Source organism: Molossus molossus, unplaced genomic scaffold, assembly GCF_014108415.1.
Source record: "Molossus molossus isolate mMolMol1 unplaced genomic scaffold, mMolMol1.p scaffold_m16_p_12, whole genome shotgun sequence".
Lineage (NCBI taxonomy): Eukaryota > Metazoa > Chordata > Mammalia > Chiroptera > Molossidae > Molossus > Molossus molossus.
In genome coordinates, this window is record NW_023425347.1 from 31072361 (window position 1) to 31085098 (window position 12738).

Genomic DNA, 12738 nt, shown 5'->3' on the forward strand with positions numbered 1-12738 from the left:
CGCTGGCTTATAGGAATAACTTGATGAAAGGACTTAAGGAACAGACGGTACATAAGAATTCAGTCGAGGTGGCAAGGACAATTAGTGCAGACGAGTAATCATGTTGGAGTGGTGCCCTGACTCCACAGGGAGATACCCATTCTGTTGCTGGATCAGTTCTAGTTAGTTCCTCTTTCTGCCAAGGATGTTAGGACAGGGTGTGTAGAAGGAAAGTAGAAGGTAGAGTTGGCTACAGTCAGGATCAAACCAGGCGATGTTCAAGCTCACTTACTATGAATGAAAAGATAGCAGTAGGTACCTCCACACTGGAAAATTCTCTTTACTGCAACCCTCTGCTCTGAAGGTAATTGTACAGGACCTAAGGCACATTTTAAAACCTACTTTAAAGAAAACACCCTATAAATATTTAGATAGCACTAAGATAACTTTTACAGGACTTTTAATGCTCTCCCAAATCTAAATGTATGTCTTGCTGCTCTGCACATACTGATACTGAATGATCTTCAAGTTGTATTCTTGACAGATAATACAAACGTAGAACAGTGTGTACAGTATCTACAGTACAAGTAAAAGTATGTGTATATATACATGTATGTTTGATTATATATGTATAAAATGTCATGGGACGACTACACTAAAAAACTGTTAACAGTGGTTGTCTCCATGGAAGGAAATAGTGGTTGGTGACTCAAAAGCACCCAGTACTTTTCTGGTTTCAGGAGTTACTCAGTAGTTTAAGTAGATGTCTCTGGATCAGAGCTTCTTAATGTTTTACATATCACATGTGGCTTCCTAATTACAAATGATCCAGAGATAAAAAAAACAATTCTGTTTTCACTCTCTAGTACGCCATTTATCTTAAAAGTTCACATTTGTTTTCAGGTGGTATAAGAAAAAGGCAGCTCCTCCCCTTCCCAATCTACAGGGTATCCCAAAATAGTGTGTACACAACTTTGAAAAATTATAAAGCCAATTGTTTATTAAAATACATTTCATTTTTAAAATGTAATAGAATCTTCAGATACCCTGTATACATTTTGGGGTGAGCACTCCGTATATCACTGGAAAATGGTCCCTACACAGTTCTGAAACTAGTTATTAAGAGTGGAGCACATTTAATCAGCTATATCTAGGACTCCCAGCACATATTCCTGAGCTAATTGAACAGAAGACATTCAGAACTCTTCTCCCCTTTTAAGGGATTTGAAGAACCTTATTTTCCCTCTCCTGCTCTGTTCCCCAAGCAAAAGCAGATTCCCAGTGTAGCTCTAGGAGGCTCACCACCTTCTAAGCATTGAATCTCTTACAAAGCGATCATTTGCCTTCAAAATAACAAGATAAATGGCTGAAAATTTAGGGTAATTTTTTTGCTACTTGACCCAATTAACTATTGATTTGTAAGAATCTCTCAGAGGTATGTTTTATAAATTATATTTATTGTAAACAGCTTCATTAAGCATTGTTTAGAAATATTCAATATAGTTTACTATAAATTATTTTTCAGACACGGTTTGAGAACAAATTTGTTCAGAATTTAGCCAGTGAAAGTTTGTTCAGAATTTAGCCAATGAAAGGATGTGCCATTATGCTGTCCTATGTTTTCAAATATTTAAGTACATGCTGTGAAAATTGTCTTTTGTTTTTGTTTTGTTGTTGTCACAAAACAGAAAGAAGAAGGAAAGCTTCAAGGACAGCTTAACAAGTCTGATTCTAACCAGTATATTAGGGAACTGAAAGATCAGATAGCAGAGCTGAATCATGAGGTAAGTGATAAATTCTGATCTTCACATATTTCTTTCTTCCTTCCTCTGTATTGTAACAGCACTTTATTACTGGTTATGATGAACTCTTTCATGATAAGTGTTTTCTGTAAATCCTTGATTGTAATTATATTTGAGAAGACTGTCTTCTTTTTAATAAGATCTTTTTCTGTTCCAATATTGAGGATTTATTTTTCTTAAACCTCTTTAATCATGATCTAAAATAGTCAATTAATATTTACATGAAAATTTTTTTATTGTGTTCCAAAAACCCTAGTTTGTCTAAGTGTCAAAGTGACTTCAATTAAACTAATTTTTTATATTAATGGATTTGTTGTATTTACCGTTGTGGCTAGAAGGAAGTCATTTTATTCTTCTCTTCTTTTTCCCTGCATGGTGCTATTACTGAGATTGCAAAAAAGGATACTTGCCTAATATCAGTTAACAGATTTCTTAGTATCTCAACACTTTTAAACTGACACTACCTTGAATCTGTGAGATTCAACTCATGAAATTCAGATAGGGTACTGTATTAAGTAATTTAAATTATTTAAACTAATATGTTCTGATTAGGGAAATACATTTTGTTAATGTGGCTGTAGGTCAATTTCCTTGTCCTCTATTATTTTTTAATGATAAATAGCTTCCTAAACATGAATAAAAAAGCACATTTCTCATCTTGTCTTGAATTATTTGTACAATAATGTTTATTCACAATGATGATATTTGAATGCATAACACAAACCACTATGTTAAGAAAAAAACTCTAGTTGGCCACTAAATTAATTTAAACCTCAAAGGAAAAAGTTTAGACATTACCCTTTTCTGGTGTTGCACTCTTCAGTTAAAGTCTGAGTGTTTTGAGTAATATCTCCTGGAGGTTGTCAATCTAAGTCAATTCTGAATGAAGAAACAAAACAAAAATAATAAATCTTAGATATAGTTTAATTTGTCCTAAAATTTTGGGAATCATTCCTATAAATATTGGTTTTTTAGCCATGGTTACATTCGAGGGATTCGGGATTATGTATAATTTTTATTTATTTGTATGCATTTTTTATAATCTCTTCTGATCTAATAGCTAAGGATGAAAAGACAAGTTGCAAATAAACATGTTCTAGAAATCCTTATTCTTTTGAGAACCCAAACATTATTCCTTGCGTTCAAAAGGTTTTTCAAGGAAATTATGACTAAAATAAAACCATCTCCCATTTATAATTTTGACTTCTAGTGATAAGGAAGCTTTCATATTGCTGAATTGAGAAAATTATATGTGGATTGATTTTATTTCTAAGACTAGCCTAAAAATCAGTCAGCAAATATTAAATTTGCCTGTCATGTACCTTGACTAAAAACAATGATATTCTTCTCATCAGGACAGGCAGAAAATAGTTCAGAGGAGGTTTAACTTTAATATCAGTTTTTCATGTGTGGCCTGTGAAAGCCATCTTTACAAATATGCAAAGAAAATTAATCAATGGTAGAATTTTCTACTGTTAAAGAACTAGATTGTGCAAATACAGTTTGTGGTGAAATGGTAATTGTGCGATTCAAAGTAAGTAGGCCAGAGTCCTGGGCAGGCCCTATTCGGAAAACATGGTAGAGTAGAAAATGAGTATAGCTGGGGACCGTAAGAGGTCAGAGGGAGGGTGAGTACAGAGTTGGGAGTTTAGAGAAGGCCAGATTCCATTAAAAATTAATGTGACTAAATTGTGTAGGAAATAGGGTGGATTGAATAGAGCCAGCTTAGGGTGAATCTTCAAAGCTAGAAGAGATTAAATTTACTAAATAGTATGAAATCAGTATAGGTCTTCAATTGGAAATTCCTTTTGGTTGTTTTCTGAACAGATTTTAATATATTTACCTGTTTAAAAGTTTTATGACTAACGAAAGGATAAATGAAAAGAAGTGAAAGTTTAAACCAAGATACTGGTTGTAGTAGACTTATGAAAATTACTGTTAGGCCAGCTTCTTAGGAGGGTTAATTAAATAAGGTCACTTTTTATTCTACTGATTATTTATTTATTTATTTACTTATTTTCAGTTACAGTTCATAAATAGTATTATATTAGTTTCAGGTGTACAATATAGTGATTAGACGTTTATATAACTTACAAAGTGATCACCCCCTTCTTGTAATATAGCACTTCACAGTGGAAAAAAAAAAGTATACAAAATCAGTTTAAAATTTCCAACTTGCCCTGGCCTGTGTAGCTCAGTTGGTTGAGCATTGTCTTATGCACAAAAAGGTCTAAATTCAATAAATAAGATATTTTTAAAAGTTTACAATTTAACTTTTGCCTGTATGGTAGAATTTGCCAAAATCTTTGGCTTTCAACATAAAAATTAACTTTCAAGTATTAATAAAATGAGCATGTGATTGTTAATAGTCACTTTGTTACCTGCTTTTTGTACTTCTCTAAATGTTGAAGGAAATGTTGAAACAAACGGTGCAGATACATCATTATTGTACATGTTATAACAACTATGACCACTTAGAATAGTCAGCTGTATGAAATAATAAAGAGAATTAAGCAGGTTATTTTTTGTGGATGGCCGATTTTATTGTTGATCTATAAAATAACAGTAATACCGGCCACTGTGGCTCACTGGTTGAGCATCGACCCATGCACCAAGAAGTCACAGGTTCAATTCCCGGTCAGGGCACATGCCCAAGTTGTGGGCCCGATCCCCATTGGGGACATGCAGGAGGAGGCCAGTTGATGTTTCTATCTCTCTCTCTCTCGCTCCCTTCCTCTGTCTTTAAAATCAATAAAGAAATATATTTTTTAAAAAAACAAGCCCTGGCCAGTTTGGCTCAGTGCTTAGAGCGTCGGCCTGCGGACCAGAGAGTCCTGGGTTCGGTTCCCGCTAAGGGCACGTAACTTGGTTGCAGTTTGTCCCCAGCACTGTTGGGGTCATGTGGGTGTCTCTCTCATATCAATGTTTCTCTCTTCCTCTCTTTCTCCCTCCAAATCTTTCTGAAGATAAATGCAAAAAAGTGTCCTCAGATGAGGATAAAAAAAAGAATAATAGTTACTATCTATTGAGTACCCTCTATAAGCCAAACATTGTGTCAAATGCTTTCTATTTACTATTTCTAACCCTCTTTCATAATAATCCCACATGGATATAGAAACAAACTCACAATAATGAAGTAACTGGCCCAGGGTTATAAAGTAGTAAATGATCAAGCCAGGATTAAATTCAGTTCGGCCTGTTCTTTTCAGTGCTGCTTGTAGAGACATTAGACAACGTCATCAGGGGTAAGTAAGCTGTAACAGCATCTCAGCTGGGTTTTGAAAAATGAAGAATATTTTCGGGCAGATTAGGCATCAGGAACATTTAAATAAACAAAATTGTACGTGCCAAGAATGAATAAGCCATCTACTTTTGCAACATAGTTCTGTCTTCTTACAGCTGCTGACCACTAAAGGCAAAGAATATTTTCTAAATAGCAGGAAAGGGAGGCAGGGGGTCGAAAGTTACTCTCATTTATAAGCCAAAGGAAATGTACACAGAAATCATCTAGGTATAGACATAGTGAGAAGTGTAATCCTATAGTTCAGCCAAATTACCAGTCGACTAAGCTTCTCTGGGTCCTTTGAAGCCTTGTTACCATTTACAGTATTGTTTCTTGGGAAAATGCATACTAAACAACTGATTTGAAAATGTTTTTGAAATACAGACTATATGTTTTCACTTGTTCTTCATGGTGATTTGTTCTGATGGATGTTCTAGGAATAGGTAAATTTATTTCAGAATAGAGAAGTTAGCTTAGCTCTGGCTGGTTTGGCTCAGCAGTTAGAGCATTGGCCCACAGACCAAAGGGTCATGGGTTTGATTCCAGATCAAGGGCATGTACCTGGGCTGCAGGTTCAATCCCTGGGGTTGTGCAGGAGGCAATCAATCAATGTGTCTCTCTCACATCAATGTTTCTCTCTCTCCCCCACCCCTCCACTCTATCTAAAAATCAATGGAAAAATATCCTCAAGTGAGGATTAACAAACAAAAAAAGATAGTTCCCTTATGCTAAAAATTAAGTATTTTTCATTAAACTGTTTTGATTAATTTTTATGCTATCTTAATAAGACAATTTTAATGTGCTTCATGTTCTTGAAATCTTACAAAAGTAATTCTAGTTCTATTTGCTTAATAGCTTTTCTTTTTTTCCCTGGTTATAAAACTTCTCTTCAGCTAGTCTTCAGTTGGTTATTCAAGTTGATTGTTATATTTTAGTTGTAATTTCAGTTTGGTCCTTGGAGGAAGTGAGTGTAACATCCACCTTATCTGCCACCATCTTGGATGTCCTAGCTTTTCTTCCTTTTTTAAAAAATAAATTTTTATCTTTCAATTACAGTTGACATATAATATTATGTTAGTATCAGGTGTACAACATAGTGATTAGACATTTACATAACTTACAAAGTGATCATCCCAATAAATCTAATACCCATCTGACACATACGTAGTTATTACATTATTATTGACTATATTCTCTATATTGTACTTTATATCCCTGTGACTGTTTTTATAACTGGCAATTTGCAATGTATAGTCATGATTCTTTCTCCCTTTTTACCTGTCCCAGTAATCCCTTTGCCCCATCTGGCAACCATCATAATGTTCTCTGTATCTATAAGTTTGTTTCTGTTTTGTTTGTTTGTTTATTTATTTATTTTTAGGTTTCACATATAAGTGAAACAATATGTATTTGTTTTTCTCTGGCTGACTTATTAACATAACATAATACCCTCTAGGTCCTTCCAAGTTGTCACAAATGGCAAGATTCTACTGTGTGTGTGTGTGTGTGTGTGTGTGTGTGTGTGGCTGAGAAAGATTCCGTTGTATATATGTACCACATCTTCTTTACCCATTTGTCTGTTGATGGATGCTTAGGTTGCTTCCATATCCTGGCTATTGTAAATAATGCTAAAATGAACATAGGGATGCATATGTCATTTTGATTTAGTGTTTTGGGTTTCTTCAGATAAATACCCAGAAGTGGAATTGCTGGGTCCTTTTTTTGTCTCTTGTTACAGCCTTTGTTTTTTTTTTTTGTTTGTTTTGTTTTATCCTCACCTGAGGACATTTTTCTATTTTTTGTACAGATAAAGTGGGAGGGAGGGAGAGGAAAAGAGAGAGAGAGAAACATCGACGTGAAAGGGACACATTGAGTGGCTGCCACCTGCACGACCAACCAGGGCCGAGGACAAACTGCAACTGAGGTACGTGCCCTTAGTGGGAACCGAACCCGGGTCTCTCTAGACCGCAGACCAACGCTCTAACCGCTGAGCCAAACCGGCCAGGGCACAGCCTTTGTTTTAAACTCTGTTTTGCACAAGTGGCTGAAGTCTTCCATGCCTGACCCTCCTTTCCCTAGCCTCCTTAAAAATTGTGAAGGGAAAGTAAAACATCTTATCTTTTCTATAATTATTAGTAATTCTGTTTATATTTTGATTTCTTTGTGATCTGGTTTTGTTTATTTGTATGTTTTATATGTGGTGTAGTGTTTTGTATTGTTTTTTTTTACCTCTGAAGGTATTGTTAATTTTAATATTTAATTGGCTTATATAAATTAAGAAATATAGTAAAAGCTAACCCCTTATTTTCAGGATAATGTGATCTAGGAAAATATTTAATATTAAAACTAATTTAAGTTTGGTTTGAATAAACACGTATTTTAAATTTATTAATTTAAATATAATATTTTTGTTCTACCTGGGTTTACTAAAATAAGTTCATAAAAATCTCATAGGAGTTAAGAGCTAATAAATTAAATAGATATAAATAAAAGTTTTTATATCAAACTTTTTAGTAATGATTATATATTATATAACACACACACACACACACACACACACACATATGTGCCTAAACATAGTGTCCCAGAATAGTTTGGTAAACTTGAAACTTTAGAGTTTAACTAAGTTAAGTTAGATAAAACTTATTAAATATCAAGAGTAAGTGACTTAAGGTCAAGATGGCGGCGTGGGTAAACGTGGTATCGCGTCCTCCCACAACCACATCAAAGTTACAACTAAACTACAGAACAACCATCATTTAAAACCGCCTGAAATCAAGCTGAATGGAAGTCCTACAACTACGGAATTAAAGAAGCAGCCACATCGAGACTGGTAGGAAGGGTGGAGGCAGACAGGGCTGGTCCCACACCCACGTGTGGCGGATAAAAAACAGGAGGACACCTCAGCTGAGAAGGTCCTCCCTGAGATCAGAGGGGTCCCCATTCCACACCAGGTGCCCCGTTCAGGGATCCAGTGCCTGGAAGAGAAGTCCCCATAACTTCTGGCTGGAAAAACCAGTGGGAACTGAGGCTGAGGCGGCTGGAGCCCCTCTTAAAGGGCCCATGCATGGACTTATCGGACTGACTTCCTCCAAGCTTGGAGGGGAGGCAGTTCGAGGGCGCCAGAGACATACAGGGAAGAACTGAGCTGTTTGGCATTGGAGCGTGGGCTGGAGAGGGGGCTTTCTTTGGGACAAACGTGCTGTTCTAGGCCTATGTTCCTTTGGTGAGCCCTTCCCTGGGGCGGCAGACAGCCGCCATATCTGGGACTCCAGCAACTTGGCTCATACTGGTTGCCCCACCCTGGTGATTCCCTGAGGCCCTGCCCCATCCAACTTTCAGGCCCACCCAAGCTGTTGCCAGTTGCTAAACCACAGGATTGGCCTGTCTTGGATCCTGCTTCAGGTTTTCCTAAATTCTTTCAAACAAGCAGCATCTGGTCTCAGATAGCCCCATACCTCTAGTTAAGTAATACACAGAAACAAACACAGGGAGGCAGCCAAAATGAGGAGACAAAAAACAGGTCCCAAATGAAAGAACAGAACAAAACTCCAGGAAAAGAACTAAGTGAAATGGAGATAAGCAACCTAACAGATGCTGAGTTCAAAATACTGCTTATAAGGATGCTAATAAACTTAGTGAGGGCCTCAAGAGCATTAAAAAAGACCAGTCAGAAATGAAGGAGGCACTAACTGAAATAAAGAATAATTTACACAGATTCAATAGTAGAGTAGGTAAAGCCGAGAAGCAAACCATCGATTTGGAATCTAAGGAAGCAAAAGATACCCAATCAGAACAGCAAAAAGGAAAAAGAATACAAAAAAATGAGGATAGTGTAAGGAGCCTCTGGGACAACTTCAAGCGTGCCAACATTCGCATCTTGGGGGTGCTGGAAAGAGAAGAGAGAGAACCAGAAATTGAAAACCTATTTGAAACAGTGACAGAAAACTTCCCTAACTTGGTGAAGGAAACAGACATGCAAGTCCAGGAAGCACAGAGAGTCCCAAACAAGATGAACCCCAAGAGGCCCCCACAAAGACACATCATCATCAAAATGCAAAAGGTTCAAGACAAGGAGAGAATCTTAAAAGCAGCAAGAGAAAAGCACTTAGTTACCTACAAGGGAGTTCCCATAAGACTGTCGGCTGATTTCTCAAAAGAAACTTTGCAGGCCAGAAGGGAGTGGCAAGAAATATTCAGAGTGATGAAAAGCAAGAACCTACAATCAAGATTACTCTATCCTGCAAAGCTGTCATTTAGAGTCGATGGCCATATAAAGACTTTCCCAGACAGCCCTGGCCGGTTTGGCTCAGCGGTTAGAGTGTAGGCCTGCGGTCTGGAGAGACCCGGGTTCGGTTCCCGCTAAGGGCATGTACCTTGGTTGCAGTTTGTCCCCGGCCCTGGTTGGTCGTGCAGGTGGCAGCCACTCGATGTGTTCCTTTCACATCGATGTTTCTCTCTCTCTCTCTGTTCCTCTCTCTCCCTCCCACTCTACCTGAACAAAAAATGGAAAAATGTCCTCGGGTGAGGATAAAAAAAAAAAAGACTTTCCCAGACAAGAAAAGTTAAAGGAGTTCATCACCACCAAACCGTTATTATATGAAATATTGAAGGGTCTTCTTGAAGAAAAAGATAAAAAATATGAACAAACAAAATGGCAATGAATACATAGCTGTCGACAATGGAATCTATAAACAAAATGAACAGGCAAAACAGAAACATTATGATAGATACAGAGAACGTTTTGTTAGTTGCCAGATGGGAGGGGGTTTGGGGGAATGGGTGAAAAAGGTGAAGGGATTAAAAAGAATAAATTGGTTGCTAAACTGACAAACCTCAAAGGGAAGGGAGGATTGGGTGGTGGGAAGAAATAAACCAAAGAACTTATATGCATAACCAATGGACACAGACAACAGTGTGGGAAAAGGCAGGAGTGGGGAGGAGGGGGTCAATGGGGGAAAAATGAGGAACATCTGTAATACATTCAACAATAAAGATTTATTTTATTTTATTTTATTTTATTTTTTTATCCTCACCCGAGGATATTTTTCCATTTTTTGTACAGATAGAGTGGGAGGGAGAGAGAGGAAGGGAGAGAGAGAGACAAACATCGACATGAAGGGACACATCGAGTGGCTGCCACCCGCACGACCAACCAGGGCCGGGGACAAACTGCAACCGAAGTACGTGCCCTTAGCGGGAACCGAACCCGGGTCTCTCCGGACCGCAGGCTGACGCTCTAACCGCTGAGCCAAACTGGCCAGGGCAACAACAATAAAGATTTTAAAAAAAGAGTAAGTTTACCTACCTTTGGCTTCTTATTACAGAGAAACTAAAAGATAAATTTGGATTGTTAATGGACGTGTCTTGTACTTTATTTTTAAAATATTTCTCAAAATGGGGGCACATCTATAATACTTTCAACAAGAAAGATAACAAAATAAAAAATATTTCCCCCTAAAAAAGTCTATTTTGTCTGAAATGAGTATTGCTACCCTGGCTTTTTTTCATTTACATTTTCATAAAATATCTTTTTTCATCCCTTTACTTTCAGTCTGTGTCTGTCTTTCAATCTGAAGTGAGTACAGTATCTTGTAGACAGAGTCTCTTGTAAGGGTCTTGTTTTCTTATCCATTCAGCCACCCTATGTCTTTTTTTTTATTTCTTTTTTTTTCTTTATTGATTTTTAGCGGGAGAGGACGGGAGAGAGAGAGAGAAACATCAATGAGAGAGACCACTGACTAGCTGCCTCCTGCATGCCCCCACTGGGGATTTGGCCCACAACCTGGTCATGTGCCCTGAACAGGAATCCAACCGGTGACCTCTTGATGCATGGGTCAACGCTCAACCGCTGAGCCACACTGGCCGGTCACTCTGGCTTTTAATTGGTGCACTTAATCCATTTGTATTTAAAGTAATTGTTCATAGATACAGTTGTCCCTCCCCACTTCCCACTTCAACTTTCTTTGAAAAAAACTGTGATAGAGTGAAGCCACTGAAGTCGAAGTGGGAAGTGGTGAGGGACAATTCTATATAAATCAAGAATCCTTTTTCATGGAAATTCATTTATCACGGTAGAGTCTGGAGCAGATAAACTGCGATAAACGAGGGCTTACTATATGTATTTATTGCCATTTTATTCTTTTTTTTTTTTTTCTTTGCAAATAAGTTATTTGGTTCATCTCATTCATCCCCACTCCTCCCTACTCTGAGGTTTGTCAGTCTGAACCATACTCTATAAATAAATGAGATCATGTGGTATTTGTCTTTCTCTGTTTGGCTTATTTTGCTTAGCATAATTCTCTCAAGGTTCCTCCATGTTGTCTCAAAGGATAAGAGATCTTTCTTTCTTACAGCTGCATAGTATTCCATTGTGTATATGTACCACAGCTTTTTTCATCCATTCATCTATTAATGGACACTTGGACTGTTTCTAAATCTTAGCAATTGTAAACAGTGCTGCTATGAACATAGGGGTACATATATTCTTTCTGATTGGTGTTTCAGGCTTCTTAGGATATATTCCTAAAAGTGGGATCACTGGGTCAAATGGCAATTCAATTTTTAATTTTTTGAGGAAACACCATACTGTTTTCCATAGTGGCTACACCAGTCTGCGTTCCCACCAGCAGTATACTAGAGTCCCCTTTTCTCCACACCCTCGCCAGCACTTGTTGTATGATGATTTGTTGATGGCAGCCATTCTGACAGGTGTGAGGTGATACCTCATCGTTGTTTTAATTTGTATCTCTCTGATGAGCCATTTTATTCATATTTTTTATCTTTTTCTTCTTCTTCTTAAAGAAGACATTTAACATTTCTTGAAATACTGGTTTGGTGGTGATGAACTCTTTGAGCTTTTTCTTGTCTGGGAAGCTCTTTATTTGTCCTTCAATTTTAAATGATAGTCTTGCTGGTTAGAGTAATCTTGGTTGTAGGTCCTTGCTTTTTATTACTCTGAATATTTCATGCCACTCTCTTCTGGCCTGCAAAGTTTCTATTGAGAAATCAGTTGACAGTCTTGTGGGAGCTCCCTTGTAGGTAACTAACTGCTTTTCTCTTACTTCTTTTAAGATTCTCTTTCTGTCTTTAATTTGGCATTTTAATTATGATGTGTCTTGGTGAGGGCCTCTTTGGGTTTATCATGTTTGGGATTCTCTGTACTTCCTGGACTTGTATGTCTATTTCATTTACCAGGTTAGGGAAGCTCTCTGTAATTATTTTTTTAAACAGGTTTTCAATTCCTTGCTTTCTGTTTTCTCTTTCTGGTATTCCTATGATGTGAATGTTGGTACACTTGATGTTGTCCCAGAGGCCCCTTAAACTATTCTCATATTTTTTATTCTATTTTTTTTTTCTGTACTGATTGGGTGTTTTCTGCTACCTGTCTTTCAAATCCCTGATTATATCCTCTGCTTCATCTCATTTACTGTTGATCCCCTCCAGTGTGTTCTTCATTTTAATTATTTTTTTTATTTCTGACCCTTTTTTGATGTTTTCTATCTCAATTTTTCTGTTTCCTATCTCTTTGTTTAAAAAGTTCTCACATACAATAGTTTGGGGAAAGCAGGAGGGAGGTGAGAGTGGGGAAGAGGGGGTCAATGGGGGAAAAGGGAGTACATCTGTAATACTTTCAACAATAAAGATTTTTAAAAATAAAAAGCTTTCTCCCTG

General features: G+C 37.2%; 1 protein-coding gene across 11 annotated transcripts in view; it reads left to right on the top strand.

Moving 5' to 3' along the window:
* Positions 1-12738, top strand: part of EVI5 (ecotropic viral integration site 5) — a 197902-nt gene that overhangs the window by 153078 nt on the left and 32086 nt on the right. For all 11 annotated transcript variants that reach the window (XM_036255429.1, XM_036255433.1, XM_036255432.1 and 8 more), the window contains one exon: positions 1668-1763. In XM_036255429.1, coding sequence (XP_036111322.1) covers positions 1668-1763 — 96 coding nt within the window. The remainder of the gene's footprint in view (positions 1-1667; positions 1764-12738) is intronic.